The following is a 24,117-nucleotide window of genomic DNA, read 5'->3' as shown; positions in this document are numbered from 1 at the left end:
TGTGCTCTGACCCCAGCCAAAGATGGGATATGCTTTCACTGGGCTGTAATGTATAAGTGACAAAAAAATAATGGCTTCTACTACTAATACTACAAGTACTACTATTATTATTACTACTGCTAATACAACCATTACTACTTCTATTATATTACTTCTACTCTTACTACTAGTACTATTATTATTACTATTATAACTAATACTACAGCTACTACTACTACTACTAATATTCCAGCTACTATTGTCATTATTTTCACTCTTATTACTAGGATTATTATTACTTTTACTACTAATACTAAACCTACTAATAGTAAAACTCCAACTACCATTATCATTATTATTACGACTACTACTACTACACTTAATACTACCTTTGCTAGTACTAATAATACTAATACTGCAACTACTATCATATTACTTCTACTACTAAAACTACTACTATTATTACTGATACTACTACCACCACCACCACCACTAATATTCCAATTACTTTTGTCATTATTATTAATACTACTACCCTTAATACTACTATTGCTAATACTAATACTACTAATACTGCAACTACTATTATTACTACTGCTACTACTACTAAATACTATTACTACTATTACTATTATTATTACTACTACTACTCTTAATACTACTAATACTAATACTACAACTACTATCGTTACTACTTCTACTACTAGTAAATACTATTACTACTATTACTATTATTATTACTACTACTACTCTTAATACTACTAATACTAATACTACAACTACTATCGTTACTACTTCTACTACTAGTAAATACTATTACTACTATTACTATTATTATTACTACTACTACTCTTAATACTACTAATACTAATACTACAACTACTATCGTTACTACTTCTACTACTACCGCTACTGCTATAACTACTACCAATGCACATTATTTAGTAAGCACTAAATTGAAGGAAAAGGGGAATATTGTTATTTTTACTTTTTAAGTTGCAACAGAGAAATCCCAGAATTCCACTGGTAGAAAAATATGTGCAAAAGGAATGCTGTTTAGAGAATTTTTTGAACTTCCTTAACATAATACTACTACTATTATTATTATTACTATGACTACAAATACTATAACTACTAATATTACAACTGCAATTGTTATTATCATTATTATTACTACTACTACTAATATTATTATTTAAAACTACTGACATTTTGTACACATAAAAACCCCAGCTATTATTTGCTCCATACAACCTGCACCCTTTCCCCACCCATCAGCCATCTCTCCCATATCGTACAACATAACCTCTTATATTCACTTATTTCAAACACACTGTGTCATTTCCCTCCACCAGAATCTTTGGAGCTGATCGCTACAGCAGCCGAGCATTCCAACGCAGCCATTAGGAAAATGGTGAGTAGATTTTCCGAAACCCCACACACACACATAATATCTGGAATCATGTGTATGAGCCTCGAGTGCGAGTGTGTGTGTGCTGAACTCCAAGACATCACCCTCGACTTCCTCCCAGCACTGATGAAGTGTTTGTGCTGAGAGCTCGCACTGCCACTTAGCCAATCCGCTTTGTAATTAGAGATGGGCATCGTTTTCATGAGCAGGGGGACGTCCAGAGTCTGTCATTTAGGGCTGCTAATTGCCAGTGCTTTGCTTTGACGCTGTGTGAGAGAAAATCACTCAGACTGGCAGCATCAAATCTGCCGCTCTGATTAGCTCAAGTCGTGCCTTACCAGGTTTTTTTATGGTGAATCCGAATAGTGCTCTGTGTAGTTTTTTTAAGCTTCTGTGCCATTGTTCTGCGTTCGGTGTCCCTCAGGAGCGCATGAGGAAGTTGTTGAAGGTGTACGAGCTGCTCGGGGGAGAAGAGGACATTGTGAACCCGACTAATGAGCTCATTAAGGAGGGACACATCCTCAAACTGTCAGCCAAGAACGGAACCTCGCAGGACAGATACCTCATACTGGTGAGCGCTTTGTGCCAAATTACAAAGAATTTCAAAACGCGTGTTTGACGTTTAACTAAAACTCGTCCTTCTATCCGGCTGTAGTTCAACGACAGGTTGCTGTACTGTGTCCCTAAACTCAGACTGATTGGACAGAAGTTTGGAGTGCGGGCGCGGATTGACGTAGACGGCATGGAGGTTTGTACAGATAGTTTTCATCTGCGGTTATTATCATTATTACTACAACTACTATCGTTACTACTTCTACTACCACTGCTACTGCTATAACTACTACCTGTGTTATGACTTATTTGTTAAATATTTCAGTCAAAAATGATTAAGTAAACACTAAATTGGAGAAAAAAGGAGAATGATGGTATTTTAATATGTTGGTACTTTTAATTTGAAGTTGCAAATGATTACACAGACAAATCTCTACGATATTTTCCAATATCAATTCCATAATACTACAGCGATGCTAGATTCTCGATTCTGATTGGTCAGAAAGTGTATTAATTCTAATTTTCTATAGAAGCTGTTCGGACAGTAGCAATTCACATCACAGGTTTTTATTAATATGCTAGTGTATTATCGTTTCCATGGCAACGACTTAAACAGGGACTTGTATGATGACTGCATCATGTAAATGGAGTAAAAGAATGAAACTTGTTGCTATGGTGAGGATTTTGGACTACTGACCAGAAGGTTGTGAGATCAAATCCTAGGTCCACCAAGCTGCCACCGCTGGCCCCCAGAGCAAGGCCCTTAACCCTAAATAATACTAGAATGAAAGGCTGGTTTTGTCTATAGCGATAACAGGAACTACCTCATGGATAAAAAACTTTTCTATACAAGTTTCAGCACCAACTCATTTGACTTATAGTCTAGAAAACGTGATCCAGAAGGTAATTGAGATCAGTCGCTGAACTGGGTGACGTTAACTCATCGTTGTGCTTCACAGCTGAAAGAGACGAGCAGTATGAACGTACCACGGACTTTTCTGGTGTCAGGAAAACAGCGCTCTCTCGAACTGCAGGCCAGGTGAGTTTCATGTGTGTTTGTGGGCGGGGATTGCTGTTTCTCCCCTGTTTGATCCGAAATCATATGGAATTAGAGGCTATGATGAGGACACATTTATCACCAAGCAGCACTCTGACTGTGTGTTCAATCTCTTCCTTATAGGACTGAAGAAGAGAAGAAAGACTGGATTCAGGTGACTATTGACTTTTGCAGTTTTGTTTCAATTGATATCTGTCCAGATTTTTATTTCTATGGCTCATGCTACATCTGCTGTTCTCCTCCCAGGCGATCCAGGCCACTATCCAAAGGCATGAGCAGAGTGTGGAGACGTTCAGGATGTTGAACTGTTCAGTGCGTGAGGACGACTGCACGCCCCCCAACTCTCCGGTGAGACCACACCTTCCAGTCTGTTTTTGTACTTAGAACACCGATTTGTGTTTATTTCAGTTTTTCTGCTTAAAATTATGTGATGCAAATCTCGATGAGTGATCCAGTCCATTCATAAAGTATTTCATTAAAGCAGACAGTTATTGAGTGTGATATGATTTGGAGTGAAAGTATGACAGTATGGAGATATGATTGACTGTAACAGTGGCCACACCTCCTTTTCTGAGAGTGACAGACAGAAAGGCCACACCTTCTTCTCTGAGACTGACACACACAGAGGCCACAACTCATACACTGAGACTGACACACACCTAGGCCACACCTCCTGCACTAAGACTGACAGGCACAGAGGCCACACCTCCTACACTGAGAGCAACAGTACAAAGGCCACACCTCCTTCACAGAGACTGACGGACAGAAAGGCCACACCTCCTTCACAGAGACTGACAGACAGAAAGGCCACACCCCCCTCACTAAAATTGACAGTAACAGAGGCCTTCACTAAGAGGCCAGAGGCAAAGAGGCCACAACTTCTTCACTGAGAGTGATGGACAGAATGGCCACACCTCTTTCACAAACTCTGACAGACACAGAGGCCACACCTCCTTTACTGAGACTGACAGTCAGAAAGGCCACACCTACTTTACTGAGCCTGACAGACACACGAGAGCCTAGGGGGAGAGAGAGTTAGAGAAAACACTGCCAAAGGAAATTATTTTGATACATTTTTTAAATAAAAGACTTCTAATAAAGGTAATAAAAAAATAAGTGGGAATGTGGGATCTGACATAGCCAATACACAGATGCCTGGATCGATTCAGTCAGGACTGCTTACCTAGTTTTCCCTGAGACCAGCTGTTTCAAATCAGAACAGCTGTATCAAAGACAGCGTTATTTTTATACCTCTAATTTCACCACTGTCTCTCTTTATGGTTCAGAACTGCACAGAGCTGGGAAAGCGCGCTCCCACTCCGATCCGGGAAAAAGAAGTGACACTGTGTATGAAATGCCAGGAGCCGTTCAACTCCATTACCAAGAGACGCCACCACTGCAAAGCATGCGGCCATGTGAGTGTTACCGTAAAACACAACACACCGCTCTCACTGCAGCGGCGAGGCATTAACCAGCCAGCACCAGCGAGTCCAAACCTCACAGCATTATACACTTAAAAATCCCCAAAATGTTGTTCACACCAGTTCGTTCCATTTGACTGTTTGGGAATATTTGAAAATACTGGATAACAGGAAACAATTAACATCCACCATCTTGTTTTCAGGTGGTATGTGGAAAATGTTCGGAATTCCGAGCCCGGTTGTTGTACGATAACAATCGAGCGAATCGCGTGTGTATAGACTGTTATACGACACTGGTGGGAGTCCCGCCCTCTCCGGCAAGCTTGACCAATAGTTCTCAGAGAAGACGCTCTATTCTAGAGGTAAGGCCCAAAGAACATAACAGTTTTATATAAGTTCTTTTAATAATTCAACAATTTACTCCAGGTTTGAATTCACACTTTGAGACTCTTCACACTGAAACACTGTAATATAACCTGATATAACAAATACTACCTGGATTAGAGCCATGTGGCTGAAGACAGTTGAACCGTGTAATTGGGTTTAAAGAATAAATGAGTGCATGAGTGGCAGAGATCAGTACTTAAAGCTTTGGGATACTGATTAGGTTGGGATGAGTCAAATCCCTGCACCGGCAAGCTGTCACAGGAGAGAATACGCTACTGACCGGGATACCTGTCCATCTCCTGACACCATGCACTCTAGGGACAGTTAATATGTTTTTACATTTGGCATATATTTATCTTATTTATACGACTGAGCATTTGAGGGTTAAGTGCATTGCTCAAGGGCCTAGCAGTTGCAGTCCTAGGATTTTAACTACCTTCCTTTCATTCAACATTATAACCACTTCTTAGGGATTTGTGAGGAAACTAAAGAACCTGGTGGACACCCACACTGACACACAGACATCAACCCAATTCGGGTTCAAGCAGAGAATCCTGGAGCTTCCCTAGGAAGAACACTTCTCTAGTGTACTAGGTGTGAATGAGTGCGTCCAGTCCAGAGTGGATTCCTGCCTCACACTTCCTGGGATATTCTCCGGATTCATTAGCAGCCTGACCACCGTGATTACTGAAGACGACGAATGAATGAAGAATGCTGCTCTAGTCTGATCTGTTTAACAACCTGTTTTTTATTTCTTGTGCACTGCAGAAACAGGCCTCTGTGGCGGCGGAGAATAGTGTCCTCTGCAGCTTCCTGCACCACATGGAGAAGGGCAGTGGCCGCGGCTGGCAGAAGGCCTGGTTTGTCGTCCCTGAAAACGAACCTCTGGTGCTTTACATTTATGGTGCTCCACAGGTGGGAAATCAGCTCAACCATTATGTAATGCACTGTTTATAGCTCTGACACTCCTGTTTCTCTCACTGTCTTATTCTTTCCTCTGTGTTGATTTGGAATGTCTGGACAGTGTCAGTTTTTAAGCACTTATAAACTTTATATTTTCTGAATGCTGTAAAAAAAAAAGTTCAGAGTAGACTTCACTCTAATTATTCCACAGCGATATTTAATTCTTGATTCGAAACGGTTCAGGAGTTGATTCATTTTCCATAGACCGTTTCAAGAATGTAAACAATAACAAACGAGTTGCCATGTTCCTGCGCATAACTGGTCCTGAAGCATTTCCGGTGGCGCCAAAGCACATAAGTCTGGCCCGAACTGAACGGTTAAGGTATTTAAAAAATAAAAATCAAGATAAACGATCAATTAGAATTAACAGATCTTCTGAATAAGACTTTATCGTCAAAACCTAAACTGTTTACCTCAAGTAACGTATCCAGATGTGTATCACTATCTGGTTGAAGCTAATCCGTCTATATCTGAGAAGCTGTAAAAGATCATCGCAGTCCTGATGATTATAAACTATTTTCTAAGCGGAAACATTTGCCCGTACATTGTTGACGACATTCAGACAAAGCCGGCCAGACAAAGAGGAGTGGTAGAGAGCTCATCACCTCTATTTTCGTCGCAGCAGACTCACCAAGCAAGCTTTTTAGGTCCTTGAAAGTAAGGAAAATATTTGCTGATGAAAGACAATGCATAACACATGAAGTATGTTTTCATACCTATACAGATACAGCCATATAAATCTGGGCTCAACATTAACACTTGTAAAATAGCTCCAGGTCTTTGAGAGCATCCAACCACTGAACAACACGGTCCTAATTTAAATGTTGACTTTTTATAAATTGCATGATTATGCGATGGATATACGCAAAACATCCAACCGGAAACCTTCAAGGACCAAAGACGTCACTTCCGTAAACCCCACGAATAGCCGTTTAAATGGTCTGTAAGCTACAAGGCTCTGACAGCTACAAGGCAAGTCACAGGTTTACATGAACACTCTCCTTCCAGTATGGGTATGAGGGTCACTCCATAATAATCTAAACTCAGTAAAAGACCTTTATAAAAAAAGGAAATGTTTACGTTACATAATTGGAAGGAGTCTCCAGTGTCAGGATTTTGTACAGTTTTCTTTTCCATTGGAAAGTCTTCAAAAAAAGGAGAGCTTTTTTTAGTTTATTTCATTAATAAATAAATAAACATGAACTGTTTATAGCTACTATTATATAAGTGATAAGAGGAGCTCCTCTATTCCTTCTATTCCACTTATTCCATGTTTACTGATGTAACGTATGGTTTACATGTGGGTCAGTGGTTATTATAAGCTTTTATGCTTTATAATAACATATATAAAGTGAATTAACAGTAAAATAAACAGTAATTATGTGTATTAATTTACCTTACTAATGGTCTCCTCCTCACCTGTCTCCTCCTCCTCACCTCGATGGTCTCTTCCTCACCTGTCTCTGCGTGACGTTACGAGCAGGATGTGAAAGCCCAGCGCAGCATCCCTCTCATCGGCTTCGAAGTCTCCCTCCCCGAGTCATGTGACCGTCTGGAGCGGCGCTACGCCTTCAAAATGAGCCAGAGTCACCTGACTGTTTACTTCAGCGCCGAAGGAGAGGAGCTCCAGCGCCGCTGGATGGAGGTGCTCTCCAGAGCCGGCAGAGGGGAGGAGCTACAAGTACACGGTCCAATCACGGAGGCTCTGGAAGAAGAAGCAGAGGAACCGAGCTCTCTAGGAGAAAGCACATGATCGGTTTATGAAATCTCTCTCTTTTTATTGCACACACAAACTGTACAAATGTGACGAGAAGGACAGTTATCTGCCATAAACATAGACACACAGTAAGACACACACAGACACAGACACACACACCTTCACAACTTTTACACCAACCTCTTCTAATTCAGTCGTAAATTGCATGAAATATCTACAGCTATGTTTCTCCGTGTATTGACCCATCCTCTGTGAGTGCGATCGCCCTGCACATGGTGCATCAACGCTGTGTCAGTATAGTCACCCTGCTTAATATTGTCTCTCCTCCTCCTCTTCTTCTTCCTCATCCTCCTCTTCCTCAGCTGAGGAGATCTCTGTTAGATAGCTCTGCTCTCTTTTTTTTGTTGTTGTTGTTTTGTTTTGTTTTTTGCTGTGTTATATGACCGATTTCTTGCCGGGTTTCAGTGCTCGTGCTTTCATCTTGGGAGAAGGCGATGTGATCAGGCGACTTGAGTACAGAATAACAAAACATGAACAGAACAGAGAAGAGTGTAGTGCGGTGGGCAACATTTCATCTGGAAGGTTTACAGTTTTTAACAAAGAGCAATCCACTGGCGCAGATTTACAGGAATCATAGCTAAAATAAACAAACTCTCTCGAAGGTTTAATATCTCGTTACTGATGCGACTAGTGTGCAGGGTGTCCCATAAAAAACGTGCAGGGTTTATTTACAGAACCCCTAATTTTTGCTCAATACACAACTTTCTATGAGTAACGTGAAAATATGTATGAACCCTATGATGGTGGTATGAACTTACGGGACACCTTGTACAATAATAAATAATATATAATAAAAATATACAGGATATATTACGCTTTATGTTGGTCAGTAGTTTATTGTAAAAGCAAAAGATTTTTAATTGTCTAAATTAATACGATTCTATATTTTAGAGCACGAGGGGGGGTCAGGAAGGGCATCTGGCGTTAAACCCTTGCCAAGTTGTTGTGCAGACCAGTTGGTCCACTCTGGTGACCCCTCACACGTGTAGGGAGCAGCCGAAAGTCTCACAAAGAAATGGAGAATGAATCGAACTGTAAAATTTTTACATTTTAGTAGCAACAAAAATAATGTATTGGTCTAAACATTGAGTTAACTCTGAAAATCAAGATTAACAGAAAGAATAGAAATGTATAAGAAACTTCCCAGTTCCAAATATAATTCAAAGACCTTTCTTCTCCTCCTCCTTCTTCTTTTTCTCCTCCTCTTCCTCCTTCTTCTCCTTCTCCTCCTTCTTCTTCCCCATTTTAGTTACTCAGACCCATATAAAGTACAGTAATATATACTGCATATATACATTTATAATAATATTTACGTTTATAATAGTATATGAAATATATTAGATAACTTAATTTAATGATTATAAAAATTCAGGAACGTAAACACGCCCTACATTCCTGACTTCTCTTCTTCACAATCCTATATTCAGTATTATATATAATGCAGTAATACTGAAATAACACGGAGGACTCGCATCTCTGCTGAAATCGGTCAGGTTGACCTTTAACGCTGACTTGGCATCTGTTTCTCCCAGACAAAACCCCCGAGCCATGAAGTTATAAACCGCAGAAAAACAGGCAACCTTCAGCATCAGATTGGGTCCAGTCTGCCACTCTGTGGGCATTTAGTGCACTGCGTCCTTACGATATTCGGCTTACTACAACCGGAATGGTCAGAGAACCTCTGCTAAAATGTCGGATTAATGAAACTGTCAATCAAACAACAGGGCTCAAAATCAATTATAGTGCTAATTCTCCTCCAAAATTCTCCTCTAAGCTGAAAGAAATGGACTATTAATACGATCTTTGTAGAGTATGCAGTAGTGTTTGATTAGATTTCGATACTGGGAGACTTTGTAGACTGAGAGAGAGAGAGAGAGAGTGAGAGTGAGTGAGAGAGAGAGAGAGTGAGTGTGACGTCACGAAGCCGACGAATTTTTAATTAGTGAAATTTCTGGCGTATAAATGTAAACATGCGTTTTTTTTGATAAGCAAATGAAGAGTATATATAAATAAAACGTGACAGAGGTTTTGATGATATTATTGCGCATTTTCAACAGTGTTGTATTTGTGTATGGAAAAAAAAAAAGAAACGTGGTAAAAGATTACGAAATTCACGTCTGTAAATATATAATTTATTGCTCAGAACCCAGTTTTGTGGGTCAGGTGTTATCTCCGAGCTCGGTGTTAAAATTCATTACGTGCCATTTGGATCGACATCAGAGCATCCTGTGGAGAGTGTGTGACTATCTTTCCTTTCTTTCTTTCTTTCTTTCTTTCTTTCTTTCTATCTTTCTTTCTTTCTTTTTTAAAAAAAAACCAAACGCAAAAACTTTTAGTTCTTGGAAATCTAAAAAAGTCGATATGTTGTGTTTCGATCTTGTTTCAGAATTGGGTTCGCCGGCGCGATCGGGTCTGTAACTATTGGTGTTGTCGGGAAATGTTTTTAATCTTGCTTTGGTTTTGAGATTTAGTCAGACGCATTTTATAGTTCAGTGACTTTTCAGTTTCGTCTGATTGGGTCTCACTGAAAGGCTTATCGATGATGTCAAACAAACAAAACCAATAAGTAAATAAATATAAATAAATAAATAAATAAATAAATTATAGGAGTCATAAATAACATGAGCAGTGGACTTTTTCAGACTGTTAAAAGATTTACTGTATTTTCTGGACCAAAAAGTCATTCATCGGCTTAAATACGTAACCCGTATATTTTAATTTTTGCATTGAGACTTCTGAAATTTTTTACCAGCTGAAACTGATGTAGAAATGGATCCCAGTCAAACTGCACACTAGTTTTTTATGATATATAAAATTATTTGATCTCGAGTATGGAAATGCAGCTCAAACATAGCGTATTGCTTTTCATTGGTGACGTGAGGATGAATTTTGTGAGCGGTGTATTATGTATAAAACATTATGTATGTAATGTTTTTGAAAAGCTTGAAGGTTCGATGCCAGTGAAGAAACTATATCTTGGAAAGTGAAGCTTTTAGGTCCTGTAACTCCATTTCTGATTTGAGCCACGCCCCCTGAGTATAGCTTTGAGCTTTCATTGGACAGTGAAAAACGATGCTGCTTGGAAAGTGCAGCTTTTAGGTCCTGTAACTCCTCCTCTGAATTTAGCCACGCCCCCTGAGTACAGCTTCGGGCTTTGATTGGACAGTGAAAACGAATGCTTCTTGGAAAGGGACGCTTTTAACTCTTTTTCTGATTTTAGCCACGCCCCCTGAATACAGCTTTGGCCTTTGATTGGACAGTGAAAGAAGATGCTTCTTGGAAAGTGAAGCTTTAAGGTCCTGAACTCCTTCTCTGATTTTAGCCACGCCCCCTGAGTACAGCATCGGTCTTTGATTGGACGGTGATTGCATTTCAGTGTGGTGTGAGAGCAATGAATCCACAGCTGATTGTTTGCTGAGAGATCATAAATCAGTGACGTCGATAAAGGTTTTGCTTTTCAGTGTGAAATGTTGTCTGTACAGTGAAATGCAATACAGTGGCTTAGTTTAATTCTTGAAAAAATGTTTTTCTATTCAGTTAAATCATGTGGGAGTTTGTAACGCAATGTGGTTTCTCCTGGACCATGATGCAACACGTAACAGTAGTAAGACTACCTACTGAAGATGTGACAATAAATATACAGAGACAAAGTGACGCAGTGAAAGTTACGCTGCACGATGTGCTGCACTCCTCATGTTCAGAATGAAAAGCAATACTCTGTGTTAAACCCTATACATACACTATATTGCCAAAAGTTTTGGGACACCCCTTCAACTAATTGAATTCAGGTGTTGTTTTTCAGAGGTTGTTCTTGGACTCCTAGTTCCAGTGAAAGGAACTCTTAATGCTTCAGCTTCATACCAAGACATTTTGGACAATTTCATGCTCCCAACTTAGTGGGAACAGTTTGGGGATGACCCCTTCCTGTTCCAACATGACTGCACACCAGTGCACAAAGCAAGGTCCATAAAGACATGGATGAGTGAGTTTGGTGTGGAGGAACCGCACAGAATCCTGACCTCAACCTGATAGAACACCTTTAGGGATGAATTAGAGTGGAGACTGCGAGCCAGACCTTCTCGTCCAACATCAGTGCCTGACCTCACAAATGCGCTTCTAGAGGAACGGTCAAAAATTCCCATAAACACACTCCTAAACCTTGCGGAATCCCAGAAGAGTTGAAGCTGTTATAGCTGCAAAGGGCAGGACAACTCCATATTACATTCACGTGCATGTAAAGGCAGACGTCCCAAAACTTTTGGCAATGCGGTGTATTTCCACATATATTTCATTTTAGAGGTCTATGTATTACACTCTGCTGTGACTTATTGTCCAGAAAATATGGTAATGACCTTTTCGAGAACGAGACTCGTGATTTTTCCTCCTTAAACGTGTGTACGTGTGCGAGTTCATACTTCATAATGATCATCAGACCTGAGCCTGCCACTCGTTTACTCATGCAGATCTCCAGCATTCCCAGTCCAGCACAAACAAAGGGGATTTTCTTCTTCTTCATTACACCGTCATTCTTTCAGCCATTCCTTCTTCCATATATTTCCTTTTATTCATTTTTGACTTTTTTTTGTTGTTGTTGCCGAACAAAAAAAATTCTTTTTTGCCAAAGTATACTACAGGAGAGATGTATTAATGTGTGTTGTGTTTATCTATGTGTTAATGGTTTTTTTTTTTGTTACCACACGTATTTATTGTTGTTGTTTTTTAAACACTATCATCTAGTTCTTTCTATGAGAACTGAACAGTGGTGCAGATTTGTCATGACTACGAAACTTCTCAAGTCGACAGGAATAACAGGTTCGGTTTTTACATATCATGTCGTAGAGCCGAATTTTCATCTGGCACATGAGAGACGCCTTTCTAAAAGATGGCTACGGTATACGATCGCGCTACATGTCGTTTCTGTGAACTGTAATCCGAGGTGTCAGGATGCAGATTAGATTTTGTAGCCTGCTTCTTCACACAAGCATCTCAACACGGCTGCACCCACTGCACATTTAACAAGAAGGTGTGAGAAGCTCTGACGTTTGTTCTGCTTTGCAAATGATTTTGTTTTTTTCACGAACGAGCACATCTGTCCACAAAGGAAGGTGTCGGTGTGATGCGCCTTCACTGTGTCTTCATACGAAGTCGTAAATTCGACAGGGCCAGATCAAGGGGTTAGTGTAGGCAAAGTGTCTAATGTATGAAGTTGATCGTTAACACACCCGTAGCTTTTTAGTCTTAGGGTTATTCGTTGGCATAATTTTCGAAAGTGAACAAAGATCAGTTCATTCAAAGCAGACGTACATTGGAATATTCTCCCATCTCTCCGAATGATTCCAGGCGTTTCAGAGAGCATCCCATCGACACGACATTTATCTCTAAGACCACATGGCCGTCTGAGTGTGTTTTGCGAAGGATTAATCGCCGAAATCTTGCCTCCAGGAATAGAAACGTTTTGTTTGGGTGCAATAAGGTTCGGTTTCATCAGCAAGGTCAGCTCCGCTCTCTGACATCATCACCATGGTCAGAGACGAGATCAAACGACGTACCCGTGTTGACTTGTCCGGAAAAGAAATAGCAGATCTCTGACAGCACTAACATATTTGCGTTACGCAAAATGTGTCATTCATGTTTTGTCCGAATCACTACGTCGCATACTTTTTTGTTTTTTTCCTCTCCATCATGGAATCTGTATAAATTTGCTGTACCCATGATGAGCATTACTGTTATTACAAGTACTATTCTAATTATTATCGTTAATTATATTAGTGGCAGGCCACTGGGTACCATTGTATGTTGATAACCCAATGAAAATCTGTGCAAGATCATGAAAATGTTTATGAATTAAAGGAATAAAAAAAACAAACAAACAACAAAAACAGACTTTGAGTGTTTATTCTCACTTCAGATCACACCTTTTGTAACCGGAAAAATACAGGACATGAGTCATCATGTAGCACAAAAGAGATGAGACATTAAAATAAATCACTAAGCATATATCAAGAGATTGTTATACTTATCAATCAATCTGAATCACTTTTTGACCAGGTATGTAACACATACTTAGCACACAGCACCGGTTTACTGATTTATTGATATGCAGAGGGCTAAATAAGATAAGTAAAAAGGTAAAAACATATATATAATATATAATAGAATAGAGTTGCGTTGAAATGTGTTGAAAATCAAGGACTCATTTATTGCCATATATTATTATACAATATAGTAAATAACAGTCTGTGCATTATAAAGTGAAAATACTGCTACTGTTATGATGATAACTAATACGTTATTGCGTAAAAGATATTTTAAAAACACCAATGTAAACGATACATAGAAATATTTCTAGATTTTATCAAAGTGGATGATGAAATGTTTTGGGAAATTGAATCAAAGACGCGGTCCTTCTTGTGCTGCATGTAACAAGCACTTTCGGTCGTCGCCTGATTGGTGGGGAAAACACTAAACCCCGCCTACACGCATCGCTATTGGTTAACTCGCCTGTCAGTCCAGGCTCTGGCGATCAGTCGTCTGTAGTGATGTCACTTCAGGGATTTTCCGTCTGCTTACTGTTCGATTCCAAACGAAAAAAAAAGTTTGGAGTCGACTCCCGGGAGTCGATTCTTCACAGTATCGGTTCGAGCTGCACGTTTTGTGCGATTAATTCATTCCATTTGATAGTCACCGTTAACAATCGTCAGCTTTTGGGATTAATCGTTGTGTAGGTTTTTTTTTTTTTTTTTTTGTCGTCAATTACTTTCACCACAACAGCCGAGTGAGTTAACATTGTAAAAGCGTTACTGAATCTTCTGTCAATTTATGATTTATTAATTGTTTTATTATTATTTTTTAAACAATCTATACATGTTTCCTATCTCTTTTCATTTGTTTTTAAATACAAGCCTGTGAGACTTTGTCTCATAGACGGAATCGACTCCAAAGATTCCTTGAATCAGAGAATCGACTCGTCGAGTTAGAGAATCGACTCATTTCAACAGCGTCCGTGGCTAGGCTACTTTTCTGGCTCTCCGTTACTGGATGAGTCATTTCAAAGCGAAGGCTCTGAAAGCTTAGACCTGGTCTTCAGATATTTAAGAAATCGGAAAAGTTGATTAAAAAGGGACTTTGTTAGCTGGTTATCTGTGTGCGACGCTGTTTGTGAAGCTGGTTTAGTAGAGCTGCGTGTTTTAAAAGCGTGTTTTGTTTTTTTCCCCTAGAAATCTAACAACAGCGTTGTTTACCGGGGAATTTATTCATTGTAAAGAAAACTTGTCAAACAAACAAGAGAAGCAGTTTTGATTTTGTAAATATTGGCTCTAACATATCTGGTTTTAAAGATCAACATATCTGGGGGGTTTTTATTTATAAATAAATAAAAGAGAGAGAGAGAGAAAGCAACAGCAGCACATTTTGTTCCCAGTGTGTGGAGAAATGTCCGGGCTGTCTTTAAAAACTCAGCAGCAGGGGGAAGAAAAGGACAATCCGGATCTACAGAAGAATAACAGACAGGTAGAGCTACCTGGAGAGCAACCTCAGACCGTCTTCGTCATCCTCGATTCATCCGAATCTCTCAATCTGCTCAGGTGAGTGTGCAGGGGCTTTTTCTTGCTGTCCTGCATGCCATGAGATTTTCACAGCCATGGACACAGCATCAGAAATGTGTGGCAGATCCGTGACAATGTGTATTGCACACCATTTATTACACAAGAGATGGATGATAGGAATCGAGAATGATGCATAAATACCTCTTACACACATAGCCCAAGTTTAGGGATCTGACTTTTTCCTGCACTGTAAAAAAAATAAAATAAAATAATAATCCATGGACCATCTCTGGATCTCTGTTCTGAGCATGGATATGTAAATCAAGACAATCAAATAGGTGGTACGTTTAAGCAGATGTGCTCATCATATTTGTTTATTGATTCGTTGATTGATTGGTTGATTGATTGCAGCCATTTGAACAGTTGTGTTGTGTTCAAAATGTATATTCCAGACATTTAACATTACAAAAAATAAACAGATAAATGATGTAAGCAAAGTGGCAGTAAACAGGCAGTCAGATATCGTTCACTGGTTTCTGGGAAATTCTGTGAAATTGGTTTCTGCAATTCAGAAGAAACAACAACGACGTCAGGTATGCGCTGTTACAGGAAAATAATCAACGACGACATGCACAGGAAGTCCAGCAAACGGCATGATCTGATGTTTTATTGCCCTTATACCACAGCAATGCAAATTCCCACTGATAATAAACCCCAGTTCGTAATTCATTAATAAGGAACAAGTACTTTTTATCCATGAATGTCCATGACGCAAGTTCCTGTTCCACTAATAAAAAAAAAAAAAGGGTTTCTCTCACGTGAAGCTGAATAATGGCAACTAAGCAGCTTGTTTTGTTCCATAAAGAAAACCACAAAGCGCAAACTTCTCCATCCTGAAGCCTCTCCAGTGGAGGAAATCTTACTGTCCTTTACAAAGTGCTGACCACGGGGATAGCAACGTAAGGGAACGAGCGGATTAATGTAAAGCTGTGATATTTGAATTGTAGAGGCGCCTTCTGACCAATCGGATTCAAGGATTCATCAACACTGTGTATTGATATCTATCAAGTTAGTTGCTTTAGCAAGACAATAACAATGTGAATTAACAGCAGATTGCAGAGAGCTTGGTGATCAATGAGCCTGTTATGGCTTGATATTTGATTTTCCTCAGTAATGAGCTTTGTGTCGGTAGATAAAGCCGGTGTGACGACAGAGAAAGGAATCCGTCGTTTGAAGTGGTACAGATTGGAGCTTGTTGTGCTTGCGACACTGCTCAACAAGTGCTAGGGTTCAGAATGAGAGTGAAAGGGCTATGGCAGGTGTGTGTGTGTGTGGGTGGGTGGTTGAGATTTATGATATTCTATCACCTCCGAAAGCATAAAAGCACAGTTTGACCTAGTTGTTGATTACAACTGCTGCATGTCACACTCACTTCATCTGACTAACACTTTGCCGCTCTCAGCACCTTTGTGGTGTTTTTTTCTTTTTTTTTATGTCTCTAGTGTGACACTTTGATAGATAAATCATCCAACAGACTGCAGACTAAGCTCTCAACATTTACAGGAAAAAGGAAGTGGCTTTGTGTGACTCTCACAGCCAGAGTGCTGATGGAGGCCCGGTGAAAGCTTTCACTCTGACATGCATAATGATCCGGAGGACAAGGACCTTGTTTGTGTTCCCAAATCTAAGGGCATATAGATAGAGGGGGGAGAAATAACCCACCACAAAGAACGTTTATGTTGGACATTCGCTTCGTTTAGCCAACAAACCCTGGGTGGTAAATCTTTCAATTATTCACCTAATTTTAGCCTCGGCCTGATTCTATTCAGGAGTTGTTTACTCATCCGGGCGGATAAACATTAATAAGGTTTATTTCACATGGTCACGCTTGTCATGGTAAATCTAATTTAATTCTTTATTTGTACCAGCGGAACGTTTATCTGCTTTGGATAAAAACGGGTAACATGCGCTGGGAAAAAGAAAGCGTCAATAATAATAGTTTAAGGGCATTAAAACCCCCTTATTATAAGTGATTTCTAATAAACAAAGTGCTAAGCATGGGAACTAATCAGTTCTGACATGGTATATTATTTTTTTGCATGTGAACACATCTTTACACACCGGTTACTTCATCAGGTTATAAAATACTCATATCTGATATATATATATATATATATATATATATATATATATATATATATATATATATATATATATATATATATATATATATCGTTAATGTGAAATGGAAAGATTTGTAAACTGGATGACTGACTGGATCTGAGGGACCTCTGTTTATTGCATGGACGTCGTATTTCACGTGGAAAATGTTGGGAATGTTTTAAATACGCTATAAATATTGCAACCATTCAGGTCTGTATAAAGACGTGAGAGAAGTTGAAGGAAAAACCAAGATGTAGTAGAGATCAGCTTTCGGGTTTAGTATCAATTATAGAAGTTTCTGGAATTGTACTGAAATGATTAACGCCATTATTTTTCCCAAACAAATATTCCTTCACTTGGTGTTGTGATGGTTAAAAAGCACGCTGTCCCGGTCAAGCACATCCCCCACGTTCAGATCTGGTGAACTTGAAGGCCGTAGCACATGATTTGCATCAATTCAGTCCTCATAAAGCCATTCAGTGAATCCTCGTGCCCTGTAAATGGGGGCGGGGTCACGCTGGGGGAGACCACGCCCATCTGAGTAGAAGCATTTCATCACAGGATGAAGTGACTTTTCAGCTTAAAGGGACAAGTGGGCAAAAGGCATGCAGGGGGAAATAAATAAGTGCTCACCACCACCCAGGGGCCCATAATTGAGACACAGCTTTTCCTTTTTTAGCTTTTGACATTTATGTTTGGTAGCTGGTTACGACATTGAGGTCAGACTCCAAGATCAGACATTTTACAGCACTGAATCAGGGTTAAGGGTCTTTCTGTGACAAACCCAGAGCCTGAGTCTGTTTAATAAATACAGAAGCCAACCCTTGCTTGCCTTTTGAGTGGTGCAAGGCTTTCTGCTATGTAAATAATGTTGTGGCCTTTTAATTACTGTACATCATTAAGCCTTGTGCTTCATTTCTTTTTACTTTGTTTTTTTTTTTGCGGCCACCGAATCGTCCGAAAAGAATCCGAGAGACGATCCCACAATCCAGTCTCTAATGAATCCGTTTGATGCTAAAATGATTTCCCTCTCTTTTAAAATGGGATACACCATGTGCTGACCTTCTGGGACTGTTGTTCTGCAGTGCTTTGAAGAAAAGTCACGATCCAGACAGTTTAATAATTAAAACCATCACGCTTGTCGGAATAAAAAACTTGTGTATGTTCCCAGAAAAGAAGGGAGCCATGTTAGGGCTGTTTTCCTGCCTTCCTTGGTCCCGAGCCTGTATCCGAGAGGAAATGACTCAGCAGAGCCGCCTGTGCTGTTTTACAGCTTAGGGTGAAGCTTTGCTGAGTGCGGCGAATCCTCGCCTGAAGGAACACTTCTGTAAACGTCGTCCAGACACGTGAAACATAACTGAACAGAAATCGTCTTTACCTCATGTTAAGAACTCGGGCTGCATGGCGTTTTTGTCAGAAGGGTCCTCGTTCCTGACTTCCTGTGCTGCAGGATGATCTCTCAGCGGTCAGCGGTCCGTTCAGAACCCTGGCCTCATCATTAAGGAGTTAAACACGCATCAGGAATCACTCTTCCCAACACTTTGATTCGGATTTTTAAATAACGGCACGGTTCTGATGACTTTTATTTAAGTATTACGTGACATGGTGAAATTTTTATCAGATTATAGTTGCCTAAAGTGTGTTGAGAAACAATCTCCTGTTATCATCTACATTATAACAGCAGTCTTTCATTCTCTCTCTCTCTCTCTCTCTCCCCCTCTTTCCCTCTCTCCCTCTCTCTTTCTCTCTCTCTGTCCCTCTCTGCCCCCCTTTCTCTTTCTCTCTCCCCACCTCTCTTTCTTTCTTTCTTTCTTTCTTTCTTTCTTTCTTTCTTTCTTTCTTTCTTTCTTTCTTTCTTTCTTTCTTTCTTTCTTTCTTTCTTTCTTTCTTTCTTTCTTTCTTTCTCTCTCTCTCTCTCTCTCTCTCTCTCTCTTTCATTCTCTCTGTGTCTCTTACTGCTAGTCTTTCTTTTTCTCTCTCTGTTTGTGTATTTTATTAAAAACCTTCACAGCATAAACTCCTCTCTGCTGAAGACTTTTCTGTGTTGTAAAACCGAAAGGAACATCTTCCCCTCTGAATGTTCGAGTTACACTCGCAGTAAGTCCTGTAAACCAAATCCACAATAACACAATAACTCTGTCATCGTTTTTAAGCGATGTGTCTGCTGTACCCGTGTAAGTTGTTACTATAGAAACGATAAGGTATTAGAGCGAGCGCTTTCATATAAAAACCTGTGATTACAGCCAGAGGGACTGTGAGAGCTGCTGTTATTGACACTTAATCAGCACCTCCTGACTAATCAGAGCCGAGAATTCAACAGAGCTGTGATGTGAGAAAAAAATACCTTTGAGGTTGAAGTGTTTTTCTTGTGTAGCGGCGAATTGCCGGTACTTTGAGGAAAATTGTGTATTATGTAATGCTGATCCCTAAAACTAGACCTTATTAATAATTTGTAGATAATAACAGTTTTATTTATTTATTGCCATCCCAGTGTTTTTTTTTTTACATATTTCTTTTTCATATTTGTTTCTATATTTATTACATTTTTATTTTTATTTAAATGATTGAAATAAATATTTCTACATAGGTTTATTACCCCCATTCTTTTTTTTTATATTTCTGTTTATTTTATAATTTGTTTTATTTTGCAATTTTTTTTTTTTAAATATTTGCAGTCCCAATTTCTCCTGGTCACAAAATTTCTATTTTAATTTTTTTAATTATATTATATTTATATATATTTTTGTATATATATATTTGTATATATATGTATATATATTAAAATAATTTCTTATTTCTGTTTGTTTCTGTATTTTCTTTACATTTTTATTTTTATTATTTTTTATTATTGATTTTTATTATTTTATATATTAATTTATATTTTATATTGTTTTATCTTATTCTATTTTATTTCTGCATAGGTTCATTATCCCCATTTTTTTTATTCCTGTTCATTTTATTTTTTTATTCTTTATTTATTTTTGTTTGTTTATTTCTTCTTTATATTCAAACTGTACATCCGTTACGTCCACACCCCGCCTTTTGGATAACGCTAACATTGTGATTGGCTCATGGATCCGTCCAATCATCGGAGTGCAGCGTATAAAAATACTTGCCCGCCTGTCCAATAGTAACGAGGGGGCTGGGTCCGACGGCCAATCACGTTTCAGTAGGTGGGCGTTGTCTGTGCAATGGAAAGGAACCGGTCGAGTTTGCCCGAAGCGGCTCGAGGGCGCCCTCTGGCGGTTCGCAACATTAGGTCTCGCTTCCTAATTTTAGAAACTCTCGGTGTTTGTTTCGTAGTGCGCAACTCGAACGATTTCCTGGTTCGAGGGGATTTATGTGAGCCTCTGGACCTTTTTTCCCGACTGATTTTTGAGCAGAGGGATTTTATAAGATGTCCTCCTCGGTTTCGTCTGACCTGGTTAGTGCTCCGGAGCGTTAATCTGGGTAACGTTACGGCTCAACATGGCCACAACATGGGGAGGGAAAGAAATGCTTTAAATCGTTTCCTCCGGAATGTTGCACTGCTGTTGTTTTTTGTTCGAGTTTCGCCGCAGATCACACGGAATCGAGACGTGGTGTAGTTTAGATTAGACACCACACTTCTGTAACGAGTGAGAAAGTAAAAGCCGACCGGGTTTTATAGGCTTATGATGTGGTTTTTGTGAGAAATCCAAGCCTGGCTGCTTTGACAGCTCGGTCCGGGGTCTGTTTACACGCTGGGAAGCTGGAGAGCACAGAAATGTGTGTCCTTTACATTCACCAGAGATATGGAGCTAACATTACAGATATCTGACCAATGAACTAATGTTACAGAGATGTAGGAGAGATCATCATCTAACCCTACAGGAATATAGATGATCGTGTAATCATCTAATGGTAGAGAAATGAAGATAAACGTCTAGAATATAACAGAAATGTGAACTAATAATTATAGAATTGTAGAGGATCCTGTAACCCTGTGATATAGAATTGTAGAGGATCCTGTAACCCTGTGCTATAGAATTGTAGAGGATCCTGTAACCCTGTGCTATAGAATTGTAGAGGATCCTGTAACCCTGTGCTATAGAATTGTAGAGGATCCTGTAACCCTGTGCTATAGAATTGTAGTGGATCCTGTAACCCTGTGCTATAGAATTGTAGTGGATCCTGTAACCCCGTATTATAGAATTGTAGGCAATCATTTGAAGCTGTACTATAGAATTGTAGATCATGTAACCCTGTACTATAGAATTGTAGATCATGTAACCCTGTACTATAGAATTGTAGAAGATCCTGTAACCCTGTACTATAGAATTGTAGAGAATCCTGTAACCCTGTACTATAGAATTGTAGAAGATCCTGTTACCCTGTGCTATAGAATTGTAGAGAATCCTGTAACACTGTACTATATAATTGTAGACGATCCTGTAACCCTGTACTATAGAATTGTAGAAGATCCTGTAACCCTGTACTATAGAATTGTAGGCGATCCTGTAAACTCTCATTGTTACAAAAATGTAAAATAATCTGTACACTAATATTTGTAGAATTGGCGTAAACCGATGTTACGGAAATGTAGACGATCCTGTAAACTGTTAAAGAATTGAAGACGATCATGTAAACTCGTGTTATGGTATAGTAGAAGGTTGTATACAGTAATATTATAGAATTGTAGGCGATCCTGTAAACCAGTGTTATAAAAAATATAGACAGTCTTGTAAACTAGTATAGAATTGTAGACAAACCTGTAAAACATTTTAGACGGTCCTGTGAACTAAGCTTATAGTAAAATAGAAGATTGTATAAACTATCATAGAAATATAGATGATCCTTTAAACTATTATAGAATTGTAGCCGATTCTGTAAACTATTATAGAATTAAGTAGGATTCTATAAACTAATTCTATAGTAAAATAGAAGATTGAATAAACTACTAGAGAATTGTGGACGATCCTTTAAATCGTTGTTATAGAAATATAAATGATCCTGCAAACTATTTTAGAATTGAAGACAATCCTACAAGCCAATTCCATACTAAAATAGAAGACTGTATTAACTATTATAGAAATATAGGCGATCCTGTAAACTATTATAGAATTGTAGTCGATCCTGTAAACTAATTCTGTAGTAAAGTAGAAGATTGTATAAACTACTAAGGAAATGTAGACAATCCTGTAAACTATTTTAGAATTGAAGATTTTATGAACTGTTATTGTGAAATAGAAGATTGTATAAACTGTTATAGAATTGTAGCTGGTCCGGCAAACTAATATAGCAATATAGCCAATTCTGTAAAGCATAATAGAATTGTAGCTGATCCGGTAAGCTATTACACAATTATCGCCGATCCTGTAAACTATTATAGAATTGAAGCCGATCCTGTAAACTAATTCCAAAGTAAAATAGAAGATTGTATAAACTATTCTAGAATTGTGGACGATCCTGTAAACTGTAAACTGATCATGAGACCTTGAGGTGATCTTGTAAACTAATTATAGAACTGTATATGATGGCATAAAGTAATATTATAGAATTGTAGATGCTGTAGATCACAAATTTTTCTAACCTCTTTAACTGTAAGTTAAAGTAGAACAGATTAGTTTTTTCCTCCTACTGTACTTTCACTTTTGTTATGAGTCTAGAGTTTCTCGTGGTCGTGTCAGATGCTTTCAGTATTACCTGGCGTCTTTCACCATGAGCTTTTTTTTAATTCTATGCTGAATGTGGTTTGCGGCTCAGGTGTAAAAAAAAAAATGTGTGCAGTATTTCAGTAATGTTTAAGGCATCCATTCCTCTCACTTGGTGTTCTTGGTTTCAAGCCAGTGCAACGGCTTGCACTGATTTCCCAGATTGAATTCATACGGCTTAGTAATGACGTGACACGAATTAAAAACAGAGTGCATGGCTGCATTTATTCTGCTAACTGCTGTCTTCTGAAACCGATTACATCGTGTGGAAACAGCTCGGGTTTTCTTTTCCACATCTGATATGTGGGACGTGGATATTCGACTTGACATCTGGTCATTATAGAAATGTAGATGAGCGCCTGAACTAATGTTATAGAAATGCAGATGTTTGCGTAAAGGAGTATTGTAGACGTGTGTTAGGTAAACTAATGTGAATAATTACGTAATCTAATATTATAGAAATATTACAGAAATGTAGATAGTGTAAATTAATATAGAAATGTAGACAGTCCTGTAAACTAATATTATGGAAATGTAGACAGTTGTGCAAAGTAATGTTATGGAACTGTAGACGATCCTGTAAACTGTTATAGAATTGCAGACGATCCTATAAACTGTTGTAGAATTGTGGACGATTGTGTAAAGTAATAAACGTTAGTGATGGTCTGAAATGTAAATGATTATGTAAACTATAATAGAATTGTAGACAATTGAGCTTGTAAACTATTATAGAACTGTAGATAATGTTAATTAATATTATAGAATTGTAGACAGTTGTCTTTGGTAATTTTATCGAAATATTGATTCCTGTAAACTGTTGTAGAATTGTAGATAGATAGTGTGAATTAATTGTTATTGTAGAGATGTAGACTATTGTCCAAAGTAATATTATAGAATTGTAGGCGATCTTGTAGACTATTATAGAATTTGAAGGCGATCCTGTAAACTATTATAGAATTGTACACAACCTTGTAGACTATTATAGAATTTTAGATGGCCCTGTAAACAGTTATAGAATCGTAGATGATCCTGTAAACTATTATAGAATTGTACACGATCTTGTAAACTATTATAGAATTTTAGATGGTCCTGTAAACAGTTATAGAATTTTAGATGGTCCTGTAAACAGTTATAGAATTGTAGATGACCCTGTAAACTATTATAGAATTGTAGGCGATCTTGTGGACTATT

General features: G+C 38.6%; 2 protein-coding genes across 7 annotated transcripts in view; both read left to right on the top strand.

Moving 5' to 3' along the window:
- The window catches only part of fgd1 (FYVE, RhoGEF and PH domain containing 1), a 60,589-nt gene extending 50,746 nt beyond the window's left edge, over window positions 1–9,843 (top strand). For both annotated transcript variants that reach the window (XM_058389451.1, XM_058389453.1), the window contains 10 exons: window positions 1,335–1,393; window positions 1,815–1,961; window positions 2,046–2,138; window positions 2,902–2,981; window positions 3,123–3,153; window positions 3,246–3,347; window positions 4,286–4,414; window positions 4,624–4,782; window positions 5,576–5,722; window positions 7,254–9,843. In XM_058389451.1, coding sequence (XP_058245434.1) covers window positions 1,335–1,393; window positions 1,815–1,961; window positions 2,046–2,138; window positions 2,902–2,981; window positions 3,123–3,153; window positions 3,246–3,347; window positions 4,286–4,414; window positions 4,624–4,782; window positions 5,576–5,722; window positions 7,254–7,523 — 1,217 coding nt within the window. In that variant the 3' untranslated portion in view covers window positions 7,524–9,843. The remainder of the gene's footprint in view (window positions 1–1,334; window positions 1,394–1,814; window positions 1,962–2,045; window positions 2,139–2,901; window positions 2,982–3,122; window positions 3,154–3,245; window positions 3,348–4,285; window positions 4,415–4,623; window positions 4,783–5,575; window positions 5,723–7,253) is intronic.
- Window positions 9,844–14,570: 4,727 nt separating this feature from the next.
- The window catches only part of tfe3a (transcription factor binding to IGHM enhancer 3a), a 33,067-nt gene continuing 23,520 nt past the window's right edge, over window positions 14,571–24,117 (top strand). For 2 of the 5 annotated variants that reach the window (XM_058389349.1, XM_058389346.1), the window contains exon 1: window positions 14,573–15,130. In XM_058389349.1, the coding sequence (XP_058245332.1) occupies window positions 14,979–15,130 (152 nt within the window). In that variant the 5' untranslated portion in view covers window positions 14,573–14,978. Of the gene's footprint in view, window positions 15,131–20,514; window positions 20,679–24,117 lie in introns of those variants that run through there. The other 3 variants (XM_058389345.1, XM_058389347.1, XM_058389350.1) reach the window with 3 other exon arrangements.

The sequence above is a fragment of the Hemibagrus wyckioides genome, linkage group LG05 (assembly GCF_019097595.1).
Source record: "Hemibagrus wyckioides isolate EC202008001 linkage group LG05, SWU_Hwy_1.0, whole genome shotgun sequence".
Taxonomy (NCBI): Eukaryota; Metazoa; Chordata; class Actinopteri; order Siluriformes; family Bagridae; genus Hemibagrus; species Hemibagrus wyckioides.
This window is presented reverse-complemented; position numbering and strand designations above follow the sequence as displayed.